This window comes from Euleptes europaea, chromosome 3 (genome assembly GCF_029931775.1).
Source record: "Euleptes europaea isolate rEulEur1 chromosome 3, rEulEur1.hap1, whole genome shotgun sequence".
Taxonomy (NCBI): Eukaryota; Metazoa; Chordata; class Lepidosauria; order Squamata; family Sphaerodactylidae; genus Euleptes; species Euleptes europaea.
The window spans coordinates 113,752,054-113,776,235 of record NC_079314.1 but is presented as its reverse complement, the minus strand read 5'-3'; the positions used below and the strand labels follow the sequence as shown (position 1 = coordinate 113,776,235).

Below are 24,182 nucleotides of genomic sequence, written 5' to 3'. Positions count from 1 at the left end.
GACCCGGCTTGGCCACCATTGGCCGCAGGAGAATGCTGCTAGTTGCTTACTAACTGACGGTTATGCTGCTGATTCGGAGCCCCCGAATTTGCTGAATTTATTCGGCAAACTCGCTGAATTTGGCTCCTCGTTTTCACGCCTTTTTTTGAATTTTGCTCTATCCGAACCGGAAACCGCCGAATTGGGGGAAATCCGGCTGTTTTTCGGTCGGGACAAACCTAATCGACAGCCCTAAGTACCACCCCCTGGGGGACGGTGGGATTACCTAGGGGGGCACTAAAAGGCAAGGGGGCAGCAGGGGGTGCTAGAGGTGGGCCCTCCAACTGTGTTGTTGGATTGGGTAGGGGGCGCTGGGGTTGAGTTTGTGGAACCAAGGGGGCGATGGCCCGAAAGTTTTGGGAACCACTGCTTTAAAGCATCCATTTTCTCCAGGAGAACTGATCTCTATAGTTTGGAGGTGACCTGTATTTCCGGGGGATCCCCAGGTCCCACCTAGAGGCTGGCATCCCTACCATCAGGACACAGGAAGCTGCCTGATAGTGAGTCAAAACCTTGTGGTCCATTCCAACTAGGGTTGGGAAATTCCTGGAGATTTTGGGGGTGGAGCCTGAGGAGGGTGGAGTTTGGGGAGGGGAGGGACTTCAACGGGGTATAATGCCATAGTCTCTCCCTTCCAAAGCGGCCATTTTCTCCAGGAGAACTGATTTCTATCACCTGGAGATCGGTTGTAATAGCGGGAGCTCTCCAGCCACCACTTTATTCTTGTATAAACGCTGTATGTTCAGTTATAAACTTGCATACTGTCTTCTGTAATATTGATTATTATTGCATTGCAAATTTTGGAATACGTGGCTGTAACTTTTGTAAATGTTGAATCCTCAAGCCTGTGGATTCTCTTCTGTGTTATCATACAGATTCTGGTTGTTTAGAAATTGCTACATAATTGTTATATAAATACAGTTTTGCTTAGAAATGATATAGAATTGGTCTGTGACACAGGTTTTTTTAGCCACAGTGCTACGGTTTGTTAACCACTTGGGACTTGGCAACCCTAACTGCAACCCTTCCAATATTTCAGCAGAATTATGGACCCCACTTTGGGAAGTAGGAAGCTATATAGCAAAGGGTCTGACTCATAAGAAGGTGAAGGGAATTGGGTGACTGGTGTACTGAGGCAGGCAGTCCACATTTTTGAAGGACACTTTCAGCTCCAGAGCAAAAAATTTGGAAGCTTGAAAGATGAGGACCAGAAACGGGAGAAGAACAGCTGCCGTATATGAAACCCCACCCACTCGGCTAGTTACCTTCTGCTCCTCGTACGCATCTTTCAAGGAGACGTAGTTTGTAAGCGCTCGCATCGCTATCGGCAGCTTCCCAATCGCCTTCAGGTCAATCGGCTTCTTGTGAGCCGATATGATCAGTGGGTTCATCCACCAGTACGTTGCCTTGGAGACCAAGTTGACAAAGGGTTGAAGAAACCTCACTCCTAGGTCCTGGAGGTCTTCGGGTGGCTTTACTTTTTGGGGGGTTGTAAAAAATACATATCTCTAGGAACAAAACAGCAGAGAGAGCATTAAGGAAAATGTTTTACTGGTATGTGGTGAGATCTCTCTCCTGAGGTTCATGAGAACAGACTGACTTCCGTCAAATCACCCTTCCCACATTAATTGCTCCCCCAAATGGCTCTTATATGTGGAGAGACGATGGCCTTTTATGCATGGTTGTTTCGTCACCCCTCCAACTAATTTTCTAACAGAGCAGTTCCTCAGTGGAACAGGCTTCCTCGGGAGGTGGTAAGTGCTCCTTCCCTGGAGGTTTTTGAGCAGCGGCTAGATGGCCATCTGTCAGCAATGCTGATTCTATGACCTTAGGCAGATCATGAGAGGGAGGGCATCTTGGCCATCTTCTGGGCATGGAGTAGGGGTCACTGGGGGTGTGTGGGTGAGGTAGTTGTGAATTTCCTGCAGTGTGCAGGAGACTGGACTAGATGGCTTTGGGTCTTTGTTTGGATTATGCATGCCGTTTCTGACCATCAGAGGTCGCCTCGCTCTCCCCCTGCGTTTCCCTGCATTTTGCCCACGTTTTCAGGGACTTGTTTTATCTCATATTTGAAAACATGGGCAAAACACAGGGGAAAGCAGGGGGAGAGTGAGGCAACCTATGATGGTTGGAAATGGCATGCATAATCCGAAGAAAGACACGAAGTCGTTGGAGGGGTGATGGTAAGGGAAACAGCCATGCATAAAAGGCCAATGTAAGGATTGCCTTATTTGGTCTGACCAAAGGTCTATATGTGTCCTAGAATACTGTGTCCAAAGGTGATCAAACAGATACCCCAAGAGTATAAAATTACACATGGTAGAGGATAGGGAAAAAAATGTTTCTCCCTCTCCCAGAAAAGTAGAACTCACATCCACCCAATGAAGCTGATGGGCAATATATTTGGGAAAAACAAATGGCAGTACTTCTTCATACAATGTTTAATTTTACTTGTGAAATTTACTGGCACAAATTAGAGTAACAGCCATGGTCTTAGATGGCTGTAAAATAGGATTAGACCAGTTTGTGGAAGTAAGGTCCATCAACAGCTACCAATGGAACCTCCATGATCAAAAGCAGTCTACATCTGAATATATAGGGCTGATGAATACCGGAGAAAATCACTGTGGGAAACAGGATGCTATACCAGGAAGATTTTTGGTCCGATAAGGCTGGATTCTTATTTTGTTCTTATGTCTTATTAATGATGCTCACAAGTGGGTCATGATGGAGCCATCCCCCATCCCCATCCCCCCGCAAATCCCAACAATTGAGGGCAAAAAAAATTAATTAACTTCAACGACGACAAAAATCCTCACGCCTAGACAAACCAACTCAAGTAGAAACCTAGAGTCGGAAGGAACCACCAGGGTCATCTAGTCCAACCCTCTGCACAATGCAGGAATTTCACAACTACCTCCCCCACACACACCCAGTGACCCCTACTCCAAGTAGATGGCAGATAATGCCATAAAGGTACAGTGATGTAAGCACATACCCGGACGCGGATGACGTTGATCTCTACTGCCATCAGCAACCCGTAGAGCACAACCATGATTACTGTGATGCAGAAACGCAACTGGGCCAGCGGCACCGCGTCTTGGCAATACCTGACCAGCTTGATGGTTTTGGTGAAAAAGGCCATGACCCAGTACAGGAACAGAGCTGTGGTATAAATGAATGAATGGATGGATGGATGGACGGACGGACGGACGGACGGACGGACAGACAGACAGTCAGACAGACAGACAGACAGACAGACAGATAGATGAATCAACAAATAAAGGCTACCACGTCCTCACATGCATGCATCATTAAGCAACTTGGCAATCAATCGAGAATTTAAAGACAACTCAGTTACCTTAGGACAGTATAGAAGAAGAGTTGTTTTTTATATGCCAACTTTCTCTACCACTCAAGGGAGACTCAAACCGGCTTACAATCACCTTCCCTTCCCCTCCCCACAACAGAAATCCTTTGAGGTAGGTGAGGCTGAGAGAGTTCGGAGAGAACTGTGACTAGCCCAAGGTCAGCTAGCTCCATGTGTAGGAGTGGGGAAACAAATCCAGTTCACCAGATTAGCCTCCGCCGCTCATGTGGAGGAGTGGGGAATCAAACCCGGTTCTCCTGATCAGAGTCCGCCACTCCAAACCGCCACTCTTAACCATGACACCACGCTGGCTCGCCAAACAAACAAACAAACAAACAAAAAGGTCTTCTACAACCTGAGATGATGACTCTTTAAGTGGGGACAACCAGGATTGAACAGGCAAATGTGGGCTCTATCTAGTTCTGCCAACCTCCAGGTGGGGCCTGGAGATCTGGAATTACAACTGAGAAAGAGATCACTTCCCCTGGAGGTAGGGTTGCCAGGTTGCTTGAACCGGTGGGCAATTGCCCACCAATCCAGCAGGCTGCTTGGAGCGGTGGCCATGTGAGCACACAGCCATGCACAACATGCTTACGTCACTGCCAGGTGTACTCCTGGAAGTGCTGCATTGCAGTGGGACGCTTTACCACTCAAAACGGGGGTGCGGCTGTCCACCCCCACCCTCAAAAACCTCCCGCTGGTGGAGAGGGAGGACGTGGCAACCCTACCTGGAGGAAATGGCAGCTTTAGAGGACAGATTCTAAGGCATCCCATCTTCAATGCACTCGCTTCGCCTCCCAAAGCTCTGCCTTCTCCAGGTACCATCCCTAAATTTCCAGTAATTTATCAAGCTAAAGTTGGGAGGCGCTCTGGTTAAACACTGCTGTTTAGGGTTGCCAACCTCCAGGTACCAGCTGGAGATCTCCTGCTATTACAACTGATCTCCAGCCAATAGAGATCAGTTCACCTGGAGAAAATGGCCGCTTTAGCAATTGGACTCTATGGCATTGAAGTCCCTCCCCTCCCCGAACCTTCCCCTCCTTAGGCTTTGCCCCAAAAACCTCCCGCCAGTGGCGAAGAGGGACCTGGCAACCCTAATGCTGTTCCAAACAGTGACAGAAGGGAGAAAAAAACCTCACTGGTGGGGAAAACCATAGAGTTTCTGGCAGTTCCTAGAGCTATCCTATATCATGTCCAGGTTTTCCCTGGAAGCCATGTAGCAACACAGAGGATGTCACAGTCCCCCACCACCATAACCCTGCCCCTAACCCTCTTATCAGTGGCCTGGCAACTCACTCAAGAAGTAAAGTAGCGGACCATTTGCAGAATTTCTGAAGTTACACAAGCTTCGTCCCTAAAGAACCCATGGATTGGGCAACCAGCTTTTTGAACACAGGATGGGAAATGGCAGCTACTTACCCAGAAGTAATTTTGGAAAATTTGATGTCTCGATGTTGTGGTAATAGACTATAGATGTTGTGGCAGCTACAAATCCCATTATAGCTGGAAGGAAGAGGTGCAGATGGCGAGACTTTAAGTATCTGCAAGGAAAAAAATGGAAGATCAGCAATGGCCAGCTCCCTGACTAGGCTTGCCAACCTCCAGGTGATGTGGAATTCAAAATATAGCACTTAAACAAAAATATCCAATTCAGGAAAATCACAATGCAAAACTTGCAGTGAGAATAATGTATTAGAACATTAGAAACAGAACCACTTCTAACACAACAAATATAACATTAGAACAAAGTTCCAAGACAAATACAAATTGGTTCTTGTAGGTTATCCGGGCTGTGTAACCGTGGTCTTGGAACTACAAATACAAATTGTAGCTTATGCTGGCAGAGCTCAGCTAAATTCAGTTCGTAGTCTGTGGTATATTTTACAGTCACATCATACAGCACCAGGAACCATGAGTTGAGTGGCAATGGAAGTCCGGTAAAATTCCATTTCGTATAGACGTTCTCAAGCCTTTAGATTGTTCCGTGCAACATTCTGTGAAAAAATGCATAGTCCTATAACAGGCCATCCGTTGTAAAATACCAATAAATAGAATAAATAAGAATACATAAGAATAAATAATTACATAATTAAAACAGCATACCATTCAAAGTTTGAAGGAGTGTGCCTTTCCTTTTTCTTAGGACAACAGAAGTAAGACGCCTGATACATTCAGTGAGCCACGTCATTAAATAGGGTCTCAGAGCAAGCGAACTCATTACCGTAATACCCTTAAAATTGTAGCCCAGCCACTTTAAAGTGCCTCGTGCAATGAACCAAATTGATTTTATTATAAATAACTAGATAAATCCATATAAGTGTTTAATCCATTAGGAATAAGGGAATTAAACATAAATATAAAGCGGGACTCTTGCTGAGACATCAAACGGTCAATATCCACGGTAGAAAAGGACCTGCCCTTGTACTGCCATACAACAAAGAATTGCATCTCCGAATCTTGGTGCCTTTTTTCCAGATAGTGGGCGGTTAATGGCGCCTCCAAATTGCGGTTCCGGATTCTGGACCTGTGTTCTTGAATTCTGACTTTAATGGGTCTCTTTGTCTTACCCACATAGGGGAGACCACATGGGCATCTGACGATATAAATAACATATTTGCTGTTGCAATTGGTAAAGTTTCGTAAAGTAAACTTAAAGCCCGTTTGCTCGTCCCTAAATTCTTTGACCTGCAGCGCCTGCGCACAAGCGCTGCAGTCGCCACACTTAAAATGGCCGACGGTAACGGCAGGAGGTTGTGATAAGGTGCAGTCTGAGGTGGTTAATTTATCCCTTAAAGAGCCCGTTCCACGGAGCCCAAAGCGAGGGGGAAGAGAACTACCCGGAATGTCCTTGACCAAATGCCAGTGCTTATTTATGATTTTTTGGATCTCCTTCGTTTTATGGCTATATTGTAATGCTGCAGTAATTCCTGTTCCTGAGTTATTATTTTTGAAATTTGATTTATGAGTAAGTAAATCTTTCCTGTCTACTTTGTCCGCACGATTTTTGCATTGTTGTAAAATGGCATTCGGAAAATCTCTTTGTAATAGAATGTTATTCAAACCTTTAGCAGCATCCTGATAATCATTATCATTAGTAGCATTGCGTTTAAGACGCAATAATTGGCCATATGGTAGATTTCTTTTAATATGCCCGGGGTGAAATGAATTAAAGTGCAGTAATGCTCCTCTATCTGTAGGTTTTTTAAAAGGTTTAATAGCCAAGGTAGAATTCTGGGTTTTATAGACTGTGATGTCTAAAAAATTAACCAGTACAGGATCAGAAGTACCTGTGAATTTAATAGCAGGATCTCTATCATTGAGCCAAATTAAAAACTCTGTAAATTTATATCCAACAACGTGGCGTTGCAATGGGTTGTGCCTGTGCCCCTACTATTGCTAATATTTATATGTCCCATTTTGAGAAGATTCATATTTATAATAACAACCCTTTTGCCTCCTGCATTAAACTCTTCAAACGTTTTATAGATGACATTTTTTTAATTTTTCATCCTGCTAGTAAATTTACAGAGTTTTTAATTTGGCTCAATGATAGAGATCCTGCTATTAAATTCACAGGTACTTCTGATCCTGTACTGGTTAATTTTTTAGACATCACAGTCTATAAAACCCAGAATTCTACCTTGGCTATTAAACCTTTTAAAAAACCTACAGATAGAGGAGCATTACTGCACTTTAATTCATTTCACCCCGGGCATATTAAAAGAAATCTACCATATGGCCAATTATTGCGTCTTAAACGCAATGCTACTAATGATAATGATTATCAGGATGCTGCTAAAGGTTTGAATAACATTCTATTACAAAGAGATTTTCCGAATGCCATTTTACAACAATGCAAAAATCGTGCGGACAAAGTAGACAGGAAAGATTTACTTACTCATAAATCAAATTTCAAAAATAATAACTCAGGAACAGGAATTACTGCAGCATTACAATATAGCCATAAAACGAAGGAGATCCAAAAAATCATAAATAAGCACTGGCATTTGGTCAAGGACATTCCGGGTAGTTCTCTTCCCCCTCGCTTTGGGCTCCGTGGAACGGGCTCTTTAAGGGATAAATTAACCACCTCAGACTGCACCTTATCACAACCTCCTGCCGTTACCGTCGGCCATTTTAAGTGTGGCGACTGCAGCGCTTGTGCGCAGGCGCTGCAGGTCAAAGAATTTAGGGACGAGCAAACGGGCTTTAAGTTTACTTTACGAAACTTTACCAATTGCAACAGCAAATATGTTATTTATATCGTCAGATGCCCATGTGGTCTCCCCTATGTGGGTAAGACAAAGAGACCCATTAAAGTCAGAATTCAAGAACACAGGTCCAGAATCCGGAACCGCAATTTGGAGGCGCCATTAACCGCCCACTATCTGGAAAAAAGGCACCAAGATTCGGAGATGCAATTCTTTGTTGTATGGCAGTACAAGGGCAGGTCCTTTTCTACCGTGGATATTGACCGTTTGATGTCTCAGCAAGAGTCCCGCTTTATATTTATGTTTAATTCCCTTATTCCTAATGGATTAAACACTTATATGGATTTATCTAGTTATTTATAATAAAATCAATTTGGTTCATTGCACGAGGCACTTTAAAGTGGCTGGGCTACAATTTTAAGGGTATTACGGTAATGAGTTCGCTTGCTCTGAGACCCTATTTAATGACGTGGCTCACTGAATGTATCAGGCGTCTTACTTCTGTTGTCCTAAGAAAAAGGAAAGGCACACTCCTTCAAACTTTGAATGGTATGCTGTTTTAATTATGTAATTATTTATTCTTATGTATTCTTATTTATTCTATTTATTGGTATTTTACAACGGATGGCCTGTTATAGGACTATGCATTTTTTCACAGAATGTTGCACGGAACAATCTAAAGGCTTGAGAACGTCTATACGAAATGGAATTTTACCGGACTTCCATTGCCACTCAACTCATGGTTCCTGGTGCTGTATGATGTGACTGTAAAATATACCACAGACTACGAACTGAATTTAGCTGAGCTCTGCCAGCATAAGCTACAATTTGTATTTGTCTTGGAACTTTGTTCTAATGTTATATTTGTTGTGTTAGAAGTGGTTCTGTTTCTAATGTTCTAATACATTATTCTCACTGCAAGTTTTGCATTGTGATTTTCCTGAATTGGATATTTTTGTTTAAGTGCTATATTTTGAATTCCACACTCCTGCAAGCACTTATTAGCTGTTAATTTTTGAATACAACCTCCAGGTGGTGGCTGGAGACCTCCCACTATTACAACTGATCTCCAGGCGACAGAGATCAGTTCCCCTGGAGAAAATGACCACTTAAGCCATTGGACTCTATGGCATTGAAGTCCCTCCCCTCCCCTCCCCAAGCCCCATCCTTCTCAGGCTCCACCCCCACCCCCAAATCTCCAGGTATTTCCCAACCTGGAGCTGGCAATCCTATCTCTGACTCTCCTTGATCATAGTGATGGATATTTTGTTAGTGTAGGCCAGGGGTCCCTAGACTTTGTGACTGTCCCCCAAGCCCCAAACACTTACGTGTCGGAAACGATGCCCTCTCCTATTTCACACACGTGCACAAACAGGAGGGTGAACGTCAGGATCCACCGTAAATTGTGCCCTGGGAAGTGTAGCCATGTGTTGTGATGGATCTGGACCTTTGAACTTTGGGTTCCCCATCCTGAAATAAATAAATTGAGTCAATCCATCTCTTGTTGGGTCTTCCTCTTTTCCTGCTGCCCTCAACATTTCCTAGCATGACTGTCTTTTCCAGTGACTCTTGTCGTCTCATGACGTGACCAAAATATGACAGCCTCAGTTTAGTCATTTTAGCTTCTAGGATCAGTTCAGGCTTGATTTGATCTATAACCCACTGATTTGTTTTTGTTTTTTGGCAGTCCACAGAATCCGTTAACACTCTCCTCCAACACCACATTTCAAAGGAATCTATTTTCTTCCTATCAGCTTTCTTCGCTGTCCAGCTTTCACACCCATACATAGTAATGGGGAATACGATGGCATGAATTAATCTAGTCTTGGTGGCCAGTGACACATCCTTACACTTCAAAATCTTTTCTAGCTCCTTCATGGCTGCCCTTCCCAGTCTCCTTCTGATTTCTTGGCTGCAGTCTCCCTTTTGGTTGATGGTGGAGCCAAGGAATAGAAAGTCTTGGACAATTTCAATGTCCTCAATGTCAACCTTAAAGTTGTGCAATTCTCCTGTAGTCATTACTTTTGTTTTCTTGATGTTCAGCTGACTAGATTGGGTTATACCCTACCACCTTCTCTCCTCTCCTAGACTGATTGGATGCACGGTATCCCAGAAAAGGCTTCATGCTCAGCTCCTTAATGGCTAGGGTGGGCAGCCTCCGGGGGGGGGGGGGAGCAGATCTTCTGGAATAACAACTTCTTTACGTATTTATTTCTTTACTTACTTGTTTTATACCCTGCCTCTCCCCCCCCCGTGGAGACCCAAAGTGGCTTGCAACGGTTCTCCTCTATGACATGTTATCCTCACAATAACCCTGTGAGGTAGGTTAGGCCGTGAGTGTTTGACGGGCCCAAGGTCACCCAGCAAGTTCCCAATGCAGACTGGGGATCTGAACCTCAATATCCCAGGTCCTAGCCCAGAACTGTAACCACTACACCAGAGTGGCTCTCCAGACTACAGAGATCAGACCAAGGCCCATCGAGTCCAGCCGGCTGTTCACACAGTGGCCAACCAGGTGCCTCTGGGAAGCCCACAAACAAGACGACTGCAGCAGCATTGTCCTGCCTGTGTCCCACAGCACCTAATATAATGGGCGTGTTCCTTTGATCCTGGTGAGAATAGGTATGCATCATGACCAGTATCCATTTTTAGTGAGAGCCAGCGTGGTGTAGTGGTTAAGAACGGTGGTTTGGAGCGGTGGAGTCTGATCTGAAAAACCGGGTTTGATTCCCCACTCCTCCACATGAACGGCGGAGGCTAATCTGGTGAACTGGATTTGTTTCCCCACTCCTACACACATGAAGCCAGCTGGGTGACCTTGGGCTAGTCATTCTCTCTCAGCCTCACCTACCTCACAAGATGTCTGTTGTGGGGAGGCGAAGGGAAGGTGATTGTAAGCTGGTTTGATTCTTCCTTAAGTGGCAGAGGGAGTCGGCATATAAAAATGACTTCTTCTTCTTCTTCTATTAGTAGCCTTGAATAGCCCTCTCCTCCATGAACATGCCCACTCCCCGCTTAAAGCCTTCCAAGCTGGCAGCCATCACCACATCCTGGGGCAGGGAGTTCCACCATTTATGCATTGTGTGAATACTTCCTTTTATCTGTTTTGAATCTCTCACCCTCCAGCTTCAGCAGATGACCCCGCATTCTGATGTTATGAGAGAGGGAGAAAAGCTTCTCCCCGTCCACTCTCTCCATACCATGCATAGTTTTATAGACCTCTATCATTTCTCCCCTTAACCACCTTCTTTCTAGGCTAAACAAAAAAGAACGCTCTCAGCCGCAGAAACCTGGCAGCTGGATTACTCACCGATGAACAAAATAGGAAAGGTGATAAATAAGAGGAAAACATGAGGCACCAAGTTGAGGGCATCCAGAAAGCAGACATTCCTTAAGAAGCCATCGCTGATGTCATACGCAGAAGAATTGTCGGTGCCACAAAACGCAATTTCCATCACTTCCGGCATTCGGTCGGCTGGGCTGCCAAACACAAAATGAATAAAAAACGTGTGGGGGAAAATGAGTGTTTCCTATTTATTTATTTATTTATTTATTTATTTATTTATTTATTTATTTATATTTAGTACCTTTTTATCCCATCCTTCCTCCCAGGTACTTAGGGCGGCGTACGTTTCTTGGTACCTCCTTGAATTTCTCTTCACAACAAGGTCACCCAGCAGGCTTCATGTGGAGGACGGGGTAACCAACCTGGTACACCAGATTAGAGTCCACCACTCTTAACCACTGCACTACGCTGGTAGAGAAAAGCGGGATATAAAAAACCCTCTTTCTTCTTCTTAAGGCAGGCAGGGGATTATTTGATTGGGGATATGGCACATATTGTTTAGGGTTGCCAACCTCCAGGTAATAGCAGAAGATCTCCTGCTGTTACAACTGATCTCCGGCTGATAGAGCTAAGTACACCTGGTGAAAATGGCCACTTTGGCCATTGGATTCTATGGCATTGAAGTCCCTCCCCTCCCCAAACCCCGCCCTCCTCAAGCTCCACCCCAAAAATCTCGCGCCGATAGCGAAAAGGGACCTGGCAACCCTAACAGTGTTATAAAGCTATGGTGATATGAATTCAATGTTTTTTAAAGACCAAAACATCATCAGTTAGTATGGGGGGGTTGAACGGCCCCCGTGGGGTTCTGCAGGAGGGGAAATGGTGCTGATGTACGTGGGACTGAGAAAGATCCCTGCTTTCCTGTCCACGTGATACTTACCGCGTGGTTCTGCTGTGATAGTTCAAAACACATCATAGTAAAGCAGGCTTATGATACGGGGCTGAAAAGCCAGCGGGGGGCAGGGGGGATCTGGAATGTGCCATGCTGGAAACCCAGCGTCCCGTTAGCACCTGAGTCGAACCAGAACTCTGGTGTGGAAGCAGCCTAAATAATCCATCACTGCAGGTCAGTATGGCTTAGGGTGACCAGGTCCCTCTTTGCCACCAGAGGTTTTGGGGGCAGAGCCTGATGAGGGCGGGGTTTGGGGAGGGGAGGGACTCCGATGCCATAGAGTCCAATGGCCAAAGCAGCCATTCTCTCCAGGGGAACTGAACTCTATCAGCTGGAGAGCAGTTGTAATAGCAGGAGATCTCCAGCTAGTACCTGGAGGCTGGCAACCCTAGTATGTAGGGTTCATCCACCGGCTCAGGTTTTCTTTGTGTTGAATTATGGACTATGACTTTGAGCTTTTGCACCAATTATTTCATTTGTTCTTTATAATAACAGCCCGGTGAGGCTTCAGCCTGGTGAGGCTTTTGTTTCCACCTTTAAATACATTGTATATAAGCCTGGTGAGGCTTGTTTCAACTTTTCTTTACTGTATCCATTTTTTTCAGTTTGTTTGAGGCTTATACATTGTAACATTGTATACATTGTATCCTTATTCGCCTTGTTTGTAGTTTGAAGTTTCCGTGTGCATTCCAACACAGATTATATGACCTCCCTCAAGCTCCTGTGCATTATTTGATGTATGCTAATTATTTGATGTTGGTGTATTAATATTGTTTTGGTATAGAATTAATCACCCTTGCTGTTCTTTTCATACATATATCCCAATTCGGGTTTACTTTAGTTTTACTATTGAGCCACGTGCTGCCTTCTCCAACAGTCTCCACTAGTTCCAGCATAGGCTTCTAGTACCTGGAGGTTGGCAACCCTAGTATGGCTGTAACCCATCGTGCTTGCAAAGGACTCACTGCAAAAGCAGAGTCAACTTTCTCTCATCCCAGGAGGAACAGCCTCTAATAAGGACCTTTCTGCTGTTCTCTGGGCAGACCCAAGGACCTCCTCTCAGGACAGTAAGGGATAAGAGACGGCCTTTCATTACGCCCCCTTATCCCTTGTGTTTCTTCAGCAGCCTGCTAAAACAGACCAAGATCCTCATGAAAGGGTTGGTTCCCGGCTCTGTTTGAAGAGTCGAGAGCTGCATCGGAAGCAATCAAGCGCTCACTGCAGGAGGCAGGCAAACCTTCAAGACCATGGGGGTATTTTTCACGGAGATTTGTTGCTGTTTCGACGCTGATTTGCGTCGGAGTCAAATTTTGGTGATTCACTGCAGATCCGTGTTTTCCCCCACTGAGCAAAATAAGCCGCGTTAAAAGAGAGGCAATCCAAACCACTTTTGAGACGATCTTTCCTGTGGACACGTGTTTTATTGCTCGGATGCCCATGAAAAAATGTTTGCTTCGCTCCCCGGGACGTCTCCTTTCTCCTCCCCCAAGAACGGTGATTGGCTGGGGGAGTTGCGCTCTCAGACAAGAATACCGCCCCTTTGGCTGGCTGCCTGCCTGCCTGCCTAGAATCCTGGCACTTCTCTCCCTCCGTCCCCGCATGCCTTCCCCGCCCCTCGCCCGGGATGGGCATTGGAGCTGGGCCCACGCCTCCAAGCCCAGGGGGAAGTCGGACGGACGGCTCCAGGGGGAGACCGGCGGGGGCCATGTCATGTGCTCCTCGCGCTCTTGGGGTGGTGGTGGCAGCTCAGTCTAGGGCAGCTGGACCCGTGGGGGGGATGTTCAAGGGAAGGGGATGTTGGCCCCTTTGCCCCAGAGGGGAGGGGGGACTTTTGAGAAATTGGATGGGAAAAATGTGCATCCTGAAAGCGGAAAACCCAAGCCAAAACTCCCTCCCATCACTCTTATGAAGATGGGCAGCCAGCATGCTCTTATCTCCCTCCTCTCTCTCGAAGCACTGTGGCCGGATCATGGCTGGCACGCAATCCAGGGGCCTTCTTTCCTCTCCCCCCCCCCCGCCATGCACACTGGTTGGATCGGGGCTGGCGCGCAAGCTAGGAGCCCTCCTGTCTCTCACGATGCAATGTGGCCAGATCATGGCCGGCGCGCAAGCCAGGGGCCTTCTTTCTCTCCCCCCCCCCTGCCATTCCCACTTTCAGCTAAACACTTCTCTGGGCACATGGATTCCCTGCCCCCCCAATCCTGTCTATCATTAAAGGGCAATGGGTTCCACACATAGAGGGAAGCTTTGAGGAAAGCGCTGCCTTGCCCCCCGCCAATTTGGAATCTGCCTGTTCCCAAAGCAGAACTGAGCGAGGGTGGAAGAAAAATGGAGGAGACCAGAGGGACTGGTGCTTGTTTTTTGCGCTGGGGCTGGTGAACCGCACGACATAATCTGCTGGGCGGAGTTGGGGCGGAGCTGGGGGCAGGCATAAACAATGAGCCTGTTGGAAAGGGAGGCCTCCTGCAAAAGGGACAGACCAAACCGTTGTCAAATACAGCGTGCTTTGTTCCCATGAGAAACCAAAACTACATCAAGATTGACAGGGATAAATCGCGGCCATGAAAAAAACATTTAAATCGTGTGTTTTTTTAGTCCGTGGCAAAAAAGAAGCAAAATCTACCGTGAAAAATGCTCCCATGCGAAGCAACGCAGTGAGGGCCAGAGCCCAGAGAGGCTGGCTTTCCTGGCCCGTTGGGGGTGGCTTCCTACTGCAACCTGACGCCTGAGTTTGTTTAAGCTGGGGACATGCAGAATCAAGAAGGCAGTTGGAAAGTGGGTGATACTTAGTAGAAAGGCACTGAGTCCTCTTTCACCTTTGGTAAGCAGGGGATCCCCCCCCCCCATGCTTCTTCAAAAACCTGCAAAATCAGTTTCACCAGAGGTGACAGAGGGGCAAGAGAAATGTTTGCGTACACCACAGGAAGGAAAGCCTATCTGAAAACATTTTCACTTCTATTAAAAACCATCCAGCTTTAGAACCGTTTCTAATCTCATGTCTCTGATTGCTAGATATTAAAAAAAAATTAAAATTAACTACCTCACCATAGTTAGTGGAGTGGCTTGCACTACCGGTGCCATCCTAAAGAGAGTTACTCCAGTCTAAGCCCATTCATTTCAACGGGCATAGACTAGAGTAACTCCGCACTCTTGTTAAACAATAATTTTGCACAGTGTCAGAACTGAGCAGTATAATACAGGTTCCTATCAGGCACTCTGGGAAAACCATTTTCTGTTCCTGCCCCCTGGTTCTTAGTCACTGTCCTTTTGATTTAATTGAAAATGTTCAGCCTTCGGGTTATTTTATAGTTGTAAGGCAATGTATTCCATAGAACAGAAAAGCAGGAAGAGATAATTTTGTAAAATAAATATCCAAGTACAATATTGGCTAAACCTTAAAAAACCAGGGGCAACAGTAGAATTTCTTTTCTACGTTCAAAGGTACCATTTATCTGTTCTAGCATGGCAAATGTCATTTGTGGAAGATGAAAAAGGGATTCTAACCATTGGTGCTTTTCGAAGTATGTAAAAATTATATTTCTTATGTTGAACATGTACCTTTTGGATTTTTAACAGATATGCACTGTAACTATGTTTATATAAATATCCTGCTTTTTGGTGTATTTTCCATTAGTTTTAGAGCATCCACTTCCTCTATGTTCATTCAACCTAGATTTTTAAATATCTGTACTCAGTATATATTTAACAGGATATAAACTTGCAATTGGCATTTCCTAGAGAAACAATCCTATACCTCTCACATACTGGTCACTGTTTTGATTTTATTTGATTAAAAAAACCCCTCTTATATGGATTTTTTAGATTTGACAGTTTATAGGCTATAATATCTCAGGCACAGATACAGTAAATTATTTTTATCTGCATTATTTTAAAGTATACTTAATATGTATCTCCAAATAACACAGAAATGAATTCAAACTTTTAAAAACTCTTGCCTCTGATTTCTCTGGTGCTAGGGTCATCTTCCCGAGGATGCAATCCAGCCAAATCAAAGGACTTTAAAAGCCATTTGGCTTCAAGTAGAGTTCAGCAAATGTTGCCATTATTCCCAAGTTCTAGATTTTATTTATTTATTGTAAAATGTTCTGTTCCGCCCCTCAGCTGAGAGGTGCTAGGGGTAGCTCCCCAAATAGGTCAATAAATGCATATAGGACAACCATTTAAAAATAAAACCAACTCCAAATGTATATGGCTGGATATTACCTTATTGATATTTTTTTGAATCTAGCAAGAACTAGTGCTAGAGAGATACCGGATTCTGTCAACAGCTACATCTTTGCTCAACGTAAAAATGACGCTGCAAAGCAAAACCTTTGCAAACTGCTTTAGAAGGATCCTTTCGTTATTTAAAAGCTCCTGACTATAATTTTTTCTCCCAGCTCCATCCTCTGCCTTCAAACCGTACATCAGATTTCACATCGTAGAAGCAGAAAAGTTCTTGTAATAATTTTGGAGAGAGGAAATATCATCACCCGCTAGGATGGCACAGTGCCATCTAGGATGCAAAAGGTTAAAACAATTTTCAGTGGGGAAGCCTAGAGAAGTACGAAGAGGGATCAGGAAAAGGGTTGCGGAGAGAGGGGTTAGTGGGGGGATGCTTCTTCAAGTCCAGCTTCGTGTTAGATCAAATTCTGTAAAGCTTCTTACCTTTACAAACACACACACACACCCAAGGCCCCCGCCAAGCCAAATTTCTCCTGGGGTGGCAACTATCATTCAGACGACGGCGATGTGCTCCCCAGCAAGAAGCCAATGCAAGCCCCACAGCGGATTATTTTTAGACAGATGAAGTGGAGATCAGCTGCTGCCTCCTATCGAGTTTCCAAAGTGTACAAATTCTTCTTGTCTTTCTCAGACACACACACACACAAGAGGGCAGGAAACTAGGAAGAGATCAACAGGCTAACCGCTTCTTGGGTAAATACCCAGAGACAGAGGAAGGGTTGCCATCTCCGGGCTGGGAAATTCCTGGAGATTTGGGGGTTGGAGCCTGTGGAGGGCAGGGTTTGGGGAAGGGAGGGACCTCCGCTGGGTTTAATGCCATAGTCCACCCTCCAAAGCAGCCCTTTTACTCCAAGGGAACGGATCCGTGTTCTGGAGATCAGTTATAATTCTGGGAGATAGCCAGGCCCCACCTGGAGGTTGGCAACCCTAGAGAGAGTCTCTCAAAATTTGTAAGTATCTCTATTAGCGTTTAAATAAACATTCAACAGCAACAGTTGAGCATTACCATTTAATTAAGACCACCCAGCCAAAATATCACTCGGTGATAAGCGCGATCTTCCGGGTTCGCCAGAACACATCCTTGGTTTGGCTGTTCACAAAAAGGTAGGGCGAGGGGAAATCTTTCAAGCACTAGACCCATGGTTCCCAACGTGGGGCACACGCCCCACGGGGGGGGCGATTTGATTTTTAAGGGGGGCAATTCGAGAATGAGTTACTAACAGTGAATTTTTTGCATTTCTTATGGTTGTAAAGGTAAAGGTAAAGGTCCCCTGTGCAAGCACCGGGTCATTCCTGACCCATGGGGTGACATCACATCCTGACGTCTTATGGTTCTAGGGGCTTCATATACAGCATATAAATATATATTGTGACATAACACATTTTTAAAATTAAAATCAGAATGTACACTGCGGTTAGCTGGTGACAGTGGAGAGGGGGAAAGCCCGCTAATAGAGAGGAGTGGTGTACAGGAGTTCACTTTTTGAATAATAAGAATTATATGTCACAGGGAGGGCATCAGGGTTTTAGAGATGCTTAGGTGAGCCATGGCTAAAAAAAGGTTGGGAACCACTGCACTAGACTAAATGTATGACATTTTAAAACTTGTTTTTAAAAAGCCAATTCCATTACTCCTTGGACCAAATAGCTATATTTTCTGTAAAATGCAAACACTGAGCATTCCTATAGCACTTTACAGCAGTCACGTCTGTTATTGTCTTGCAATCTTTAAAACAGCCCTGCTGAGTAGGTCAGTGTCACACCCATTTGCAGGTATTACGGTGGCGAGGAAATGGATTGCCTGAATCCATCAAAAGAGTCGGTGGCAGAGATTCGAACCAGGAACTTCGCAAACTGTCACTTTTAGCCTCTTCCCAACACCAGTTCTCTTTGGTGACTTTTCAGTGATTTGGCGTATTTTTGTGTTTTAAAAAAATAAACACAAACCATTAATTCCAAAAAGTTAATTTTTGCAAAGGGGAGGGAAGGAATTTCTAACATTCTGTATGAAAAGTTCTACTCATCTGACCTTAAAAAAAAAATCCCTGTGCTTCCTCCAAGGAATTCATGGCAGCATGCTTGATTCTTTTCCTTTGTTTTGCCTTCACAACAACCCTGTGAGGTAGGTTAGGCTGAGAGAAAGCAACTGCCCCCAAAGTGATGTAGTGACCTTTCTGGCTGAGTGGGGATTTGGACCGCAGCGCTGGAAAAGTCTGCAATTCAGAATGAAAATAACAAAGGAACCTGTTTTATGAAGCGCCCCTCTCTGTAGGGCCTAGGGATGCCAACCTCCAGGTAATGGCAGGAGATCTCCTGCTATTACAACTGATCTCCAGCTGATAGAGATCAGTTCACCTGGAGAAAATCGCCGCTTTGGCCATTAACTGGAGATGCCAGGGATTGAACCTGGGACCTTCTGCATGCCAAGCAGAAGCTCTACCATATACCCCCACCCCACCTCCAGTGGCCAGGGGGTACCCGGCAACCCTATCTGATGGGGCTGATAAGTTGCCCCTCAGCCCATCAGTAGGGCTGCCAATTCCCTCTTTGCCACCAGCGGGAGGTTTGGGGGGCAGAGCCTGAAGAGGGCGGGGTTTGGGGAGGGGAGGGACTTCAACGCCATAGAGTCCAATTGCCAAACTACTTCCGCCTAGAGGTTGGCAACCCTGTCAGTGTCACGTGTTTGAGGTAAACCACTGAGGCACTGCATTTAATGAGGAGAGTAAATGGCCCCTTCATTCCCACAAAGACAATGGTTTTGGTTCTAAAGTGTTAGGGACTATGAGGCAGATTTAGGAAAGGCACAAGTCATGATATATCACAGCTGGAAGCCTGAAGAAATGGTTACTTGCTGGCAACCCTAGCAGGACCAGAGCTGGGGAGACGCATGAACAAACCAGGAGATGCTTTTTGCAAAGTGACCCAAGCATGTGGGGGAAAGCCCCGGGTTTAGGGATGTTCTGCTTATTAGGGTTGCCATGACCCTCTTTGCCACCGGCGGAAGGTTTTTGGGGCGGAGACTGAGGAGGGCGGGGTTTGGGGAAGGACTTCATTGCCATAGAGTCCAATGGCCAAAGCGGCCCTTTTCTCCAGGGGAACTGATCTCTATCGACTGGAGATCGGTTGCAACAGCGGGAGATCTCCAGCTAGTACCTGGAGGTTAGTAAACCATGAAATAGCAGAAAATATGCAAAGTTTTATACTGCAATCTTTTTAGTTAGATATATGTTTCACAAATATTCACATTATATTAAAGTTCATATATGAATTTGTACAATCACAATATATCAATTGACAATTGATATATTGTGATTGTACAAATTCATGGTTTACGAACTACTTATATAGCAGGCTAACTTCATATTTGTTCTAGTACCTGGAGGTTGGCGACCCTACTGCTTATCCCCATCAGACCCACGCGCTCCTCCTGATGCCACGCTCCGTTTCCCACCCATGAAATGACAGCCACGCTCCAGGAAAGAGTTCCAATTCCCAGCCTTTCTCAGGGACCCTTGCCAGCTTTCTTTCCCCCCCTCCCTGCGTCCACTGAAAGAAAAGGACTTACCAGGATCTGTTGCAGCAATCCACCAGGGAATGGCTCTTTCCGGGATGCACATTAAAGGACTGTGGTCTGCAGTCATTTATGGAGCGCTCGCTCAAGGCAGGGAGATGGGGGGGAAAGCATCAAAAGCCATTGCATACGTGCCTGGGAAGGAAAAGCCCCGAACGCCCGGTTGCAAGCTTTGTGCCACAGCCATCTGACAGTCTACAGGGGTGAGGCCAGGGCACCCTCCCTCCCTGGTGAAAAGGATTGCTTTCCCCAGGAAATTAAACAGATGAGGACATCTCTGCATGGCCCCAATTCAAGGGCCTGGGGTGGGGGGGGGGGCGCCCCTAATCCTGATCCAGCCGTTCCTCCCCTTTGCAGTCACAGTTTGTTTCCCATTGCTGTTTTTTTCAATAGAAAAAGAAGCAAAGTTGGTTTTCAAATGCCGGCTTTCTCTACCACTTCAGGAAGAATCAGACCGGCTTACAACCGCCTTCCCCTCCCCTCCCCACACCAGACACCCTGTGAGGTAGGTGGGGCTGAGAGAGCGCTAACAGAGCTGTGACCAGCCCAAAGTCACCCAGCTGGCTTCGTGGGTAGGAGCGGGGAAACAAATCCAGTTCAAAAGAGTAGCCCCTGGAGAAAATGGTTCCTTTGAGGATGGACTCTATGACATTACACTCTACTGAGGACCCCCGCATCCCCATCCCCTGCCCTTCTCAGGCTCCATTCCCAAAATCTCCTAATGCTCAGCCAGGACAGCTTTGCTCCTCTCAGCGGGGCCTTCTGCAGGTGCCAACCTGCAAATGGGCAACATAAAAACTACCTATGTACATGCCTTCTCCGTTGTGGCCCCCACCTTATGGAACGGCCTGCCTGAGGAGGTCAGGAGGCTCCCACTCTCCTGGCATTCTTCAAACTGTGCCAAACTGAAGTATTCAAGAAAGGTAATAGGGCATTTTGGTCACATTATGAGAAGGCAAGAGTCACTGGAAAAGACCATCATGCTAGGAAAAGTGGAGGGCAGCAGGAAAAGAGGAAGACCCATCAAGAGATGGATTGACTCAATCGAGGAAGCCACAGCCCTCAATTTGCAAGACCTGAGCAAGGCTGTCAAAGATAGGACACTTTGGAGGACTTTCATTCATAGGGTCACCTTGAGTCGGAAGCAACTTGACGGTACTTAACACACTCGCAATAGGGCGTTACTGTAATTGAATGGTTCAGGGAGAATGCTTTCATAAAAGGAGAGCGACTGCGGAGACCAGTGTGGTGTATTGGTTAGGGGCAGTGGACTCTAATCTGGAGAACCTGGTTTGATTCCCCGCTCCTCCACATGAGTGGGGGTCTCTAATCTAGACAACCGGGTTGGTTTCAGCTCCTCCACAGGAAGCCTGCTGGGTGATCTTGGGCTAGTCACAGTTCTCTCCAAACTCTCTCAGCCCCACCTCCCCCACGAGGTGTCTGTTTTGGGGAGGAGAAGGGAAGGCGATTGTAAGCCGCTTTGAGATTCCTTATGGTAGAGAAAAGTGGGGTATAAAAACCAACTCCTACTCTTCCTCTTCTAACAAACAAAACAAAACCCCAGACTTCATTTCAACTAAGGTTGCCAACCTCCAGGTTGGTCCTAGAGTTCTGGAGGGATTTCCCAGCCCAGAGCTGACAACCCTTACCTGCACCTTTCTAAGTCCCTTGGAGTGAATGGGTTTTAAATGGTTAGGGTTGCCAGGTCCCTCTTCACCACCGGCGGGAGGTTTTGGGGGCGGAGCCTGAGGACAGCGGGGTTTGGGGAGGGGAGTGACTTCAATGTCATAGAGTCCAATTGCCAAAGCAGCCATTTTCTCCAGGCGAACTGACTTCTATCGGCCGGAGATCAGTTGTAATAGCAGGAGTTTTCCTTCTGCCACCTGGAGGTTGGCAACCCTATAAATGGTGCAACTGTGCCTTGGGTTGGACAATATTCTACTCAGCTTCAAAATTAGTAAGTGGAGGGGGAAGTACTGTAGAGGTCACAAATGTACCCTTCCGACACACAGAGAAAATCTTCCAGCAATACACATTTGCCTGGATGTTGATTCTTGTGTGGAACTATGTATGTTCAAGGACTGAAAAACGTTCCCATTTTCAGCAACGAAATGTCGGAGGGTTGGAAATACGGCCAACGGAGTCTTTTGTCTGTTCAACCACACGTTATGAAAGTGTCAAAAAGTAAATAGCACCACGGGCTTTGCATAGCAGTTTATTGGGGTTTATAAGGTAAACGTAAAGGTCCCCTGTGCAAGCAACAGATCATTCCTGACCCATGGGGTGACGTCATGTCCCGACGTTTTCTAGGCAGACGTTGTTTGCGGGGTGGTTTGCCAGTGCCTTCCCCAGTCATCTTCTCTTTACCCCCAGCAAGCTGGGTACTCATTTCACCGCCCTCGGAAGGATGGAAGGCTGAGTCAACCTCGAGCCGGCTACCTGAAACCAACTTCCGTTGGGATCGAACTCAGGTCGTGAGCAGAGTTTGGACTGCAGTACTGCAGCTTACCACTCTGCGCCACAGGGCTATTATTTATTGGGGTTTAGACTGAGATTATTTGCTGGAATGAAGTTTTACTGGTTGGGGTAGTAAAATACTAGCCAATTAGCAACACCGAACAGAGGTGAGTAGTGTAATGCCCAGATATAAGGGCTGGTATAAAATACTATGTACTCATATGCACACACATGGAAGCTTTGGGGAAGTTGGCATCCGGGAGCCATGAACCAACAAATCATGCTCTCTGTGTCTGGTACGGCCTTTCACCAGTAGAGAGCTCTGAATTACGTTCATCTTTAGGAATGTGGTTTCTAGTTACTAAGATCACAAGACCTAGCACTTGCTTAGAGACAGCCTTCGGCCAATATCTATAGGTTATGCTCATTAGAGTGAATTAGAACGAATGCATAAATATTTCCGAGCTTCCTTTGTTTCTCGGGTGAGTAACTCTGCATCTTATTTGTGGGTTATTTCACCCCCAGGTCTGTGTTTAGCTAAATAAAGAACTGTTTGCTTTTTTAACCTCCTCCTAGTTGTCTTCATTGGACTCTATAAGACAACCAGGCACTTCAGTAGAAGGAGGAGATGAACACTTAAGCCATCTCAGAGACTTCCCTGAGCCAAACATGAGGCATTTCCAAGAACTCCTTCTCCTAATATAGAGATCCACCCTGCTGGATTTATGAATTTAGGCCTCGGATAGGCTTGCCAGGGGATCCCTCGCCCCCAGATTCCATTGCCCAATGCTGCTCCAGCTGGTGGTAGGAGAAAAGAAAAACCTGGCAATGTCAGCTGCATCGCTACATCACTTCCTGGGAAAACCAGGAAGTAAAAGAAGGTAGCTCTAGGAATTGCCAGGAACTCTATGGTTGTGTTTATTAAAAAGGAAAAAAAGTACCCTTACAGAGTTGACAAGAATACCCTGCCACTGTTCACCCTGCCCTTGAAATTGTTTTTTCTGTAAGGGTCATAAAACAGGGTTGCCAGTCCTCCGCCGGCTAACCCTCGGAGCATTTCACAAGCAGAACTTGGAAAGGGGAAACGTCACGAATGTTAGGACACGGCTTCTGGTTGAGTGCCTGGAAGTGATGTCACAGAATGCTCTAGGCATTTCGCCAACCTCTATGGCAAGCTATGGCAACCTCTAAGGTGGGTTTGCGCCGTCATTCTGTCATCCCTCCCTTTCTAATTTTTTACTCCCTCTGCTCCGTCAAGCTGGGGTTGGAACTGGAGTGCCAGGGCAGAAAGTTGCCTGTCGCAGTGGGCAACTGGTAAGCCAAGTCATACTTTGGGTTGCCAACTGACCTGGAGAAAAACATCCTTCCCCTTTAGTAGAGGCTTAATGTGCAGACATGGCCAGTAGAAACATTTTCATGACACCCCTGAAACACACCTTCACCTGGGAAATGACACAGCAATTCGCCCACTGTTAATGGGATAGGTCATTTTTTGTCCAGGCCAGCTGGCAACCCTGGACATACAGGATACCCGGGGTTAAAATCGCCCATCTTTTTTCTTTTAACTAATTTGCACGGCTGCTTGGAAGATCAGGCAAGTGACCCTGGGAGGGTGGAAGTTAGGCTTGGCAATTGCCCGGTATTAGTGGGCAAATGCCCGCCAACTGACCGGGCTGCCCGCTGACCCTCAACTGGTCAGCAGGCGGAAGAGGCCAACTGAAGAGGGGGAGCGATTGTCACTTCTGGGTGAACCTTCTAGCACACTTCCCAAAAACTCTAGAGTTTTCGAGGAAGAGTGTTAGAGCGTCTGTGTCACTTCCGGGTCACATCGCCCCAGCGCCAGAAAGCTCCCGCCGGTTGCCAGGCCCTGGCAACCCTAGTGGAAGTAGATTCATCCTTCCAGTGCAATTCCTCTCATTTCCCCTGCTATTAGCTTAATGGGTATGGCTGCCAGGTCCCTCTTTGCCACCAGCGGGAGGTTTTTGGGGCGGAGCCTGAGGAGGGCGGGGTTTGGGGAGGGGAGGGACTTCAATGCCATAGAGTCCAATTGC

General features: G+C 46.2%; 1 protein-coding gene across 1 annotated transcript in view; it reads right to left on the bottom strand.

Moving 5' to 3' along the window:
* Positions 1-11,087, bottom strand: part of ABCC9 (ATP binding cassette subfamily C member 9) — an 80,964-nt gene extending 69,877 nt beyond the window's left edge. The window contains exons 1-5 of the mRNA XM_056845947.1: positions 10,931-11,087; positions 8,949-9,090; positions 4,829-4,950; positions 3,038-3,204; positions 1,305-1,547 (exon numbers count right to left, since the gene is read on the bottom strand). Of these exons, the coding sequence (XP_056701925.1) occupies positions 1,305-1,547; positions 3,038-3,204; positions 4,829-4,950; positions 8,949-9,090; positions 10,931-11,087 (831 nt within the window). The remainder of the gene's footprint in view (positions 1-1,304; positions 1,548-3,037; positions 3,205-4,828; positions 4,951-8,948; positions 9,091-10,930) is intronic.
* Positions 11,088-24,182: the final 13,095 nt, after the last annotated feature.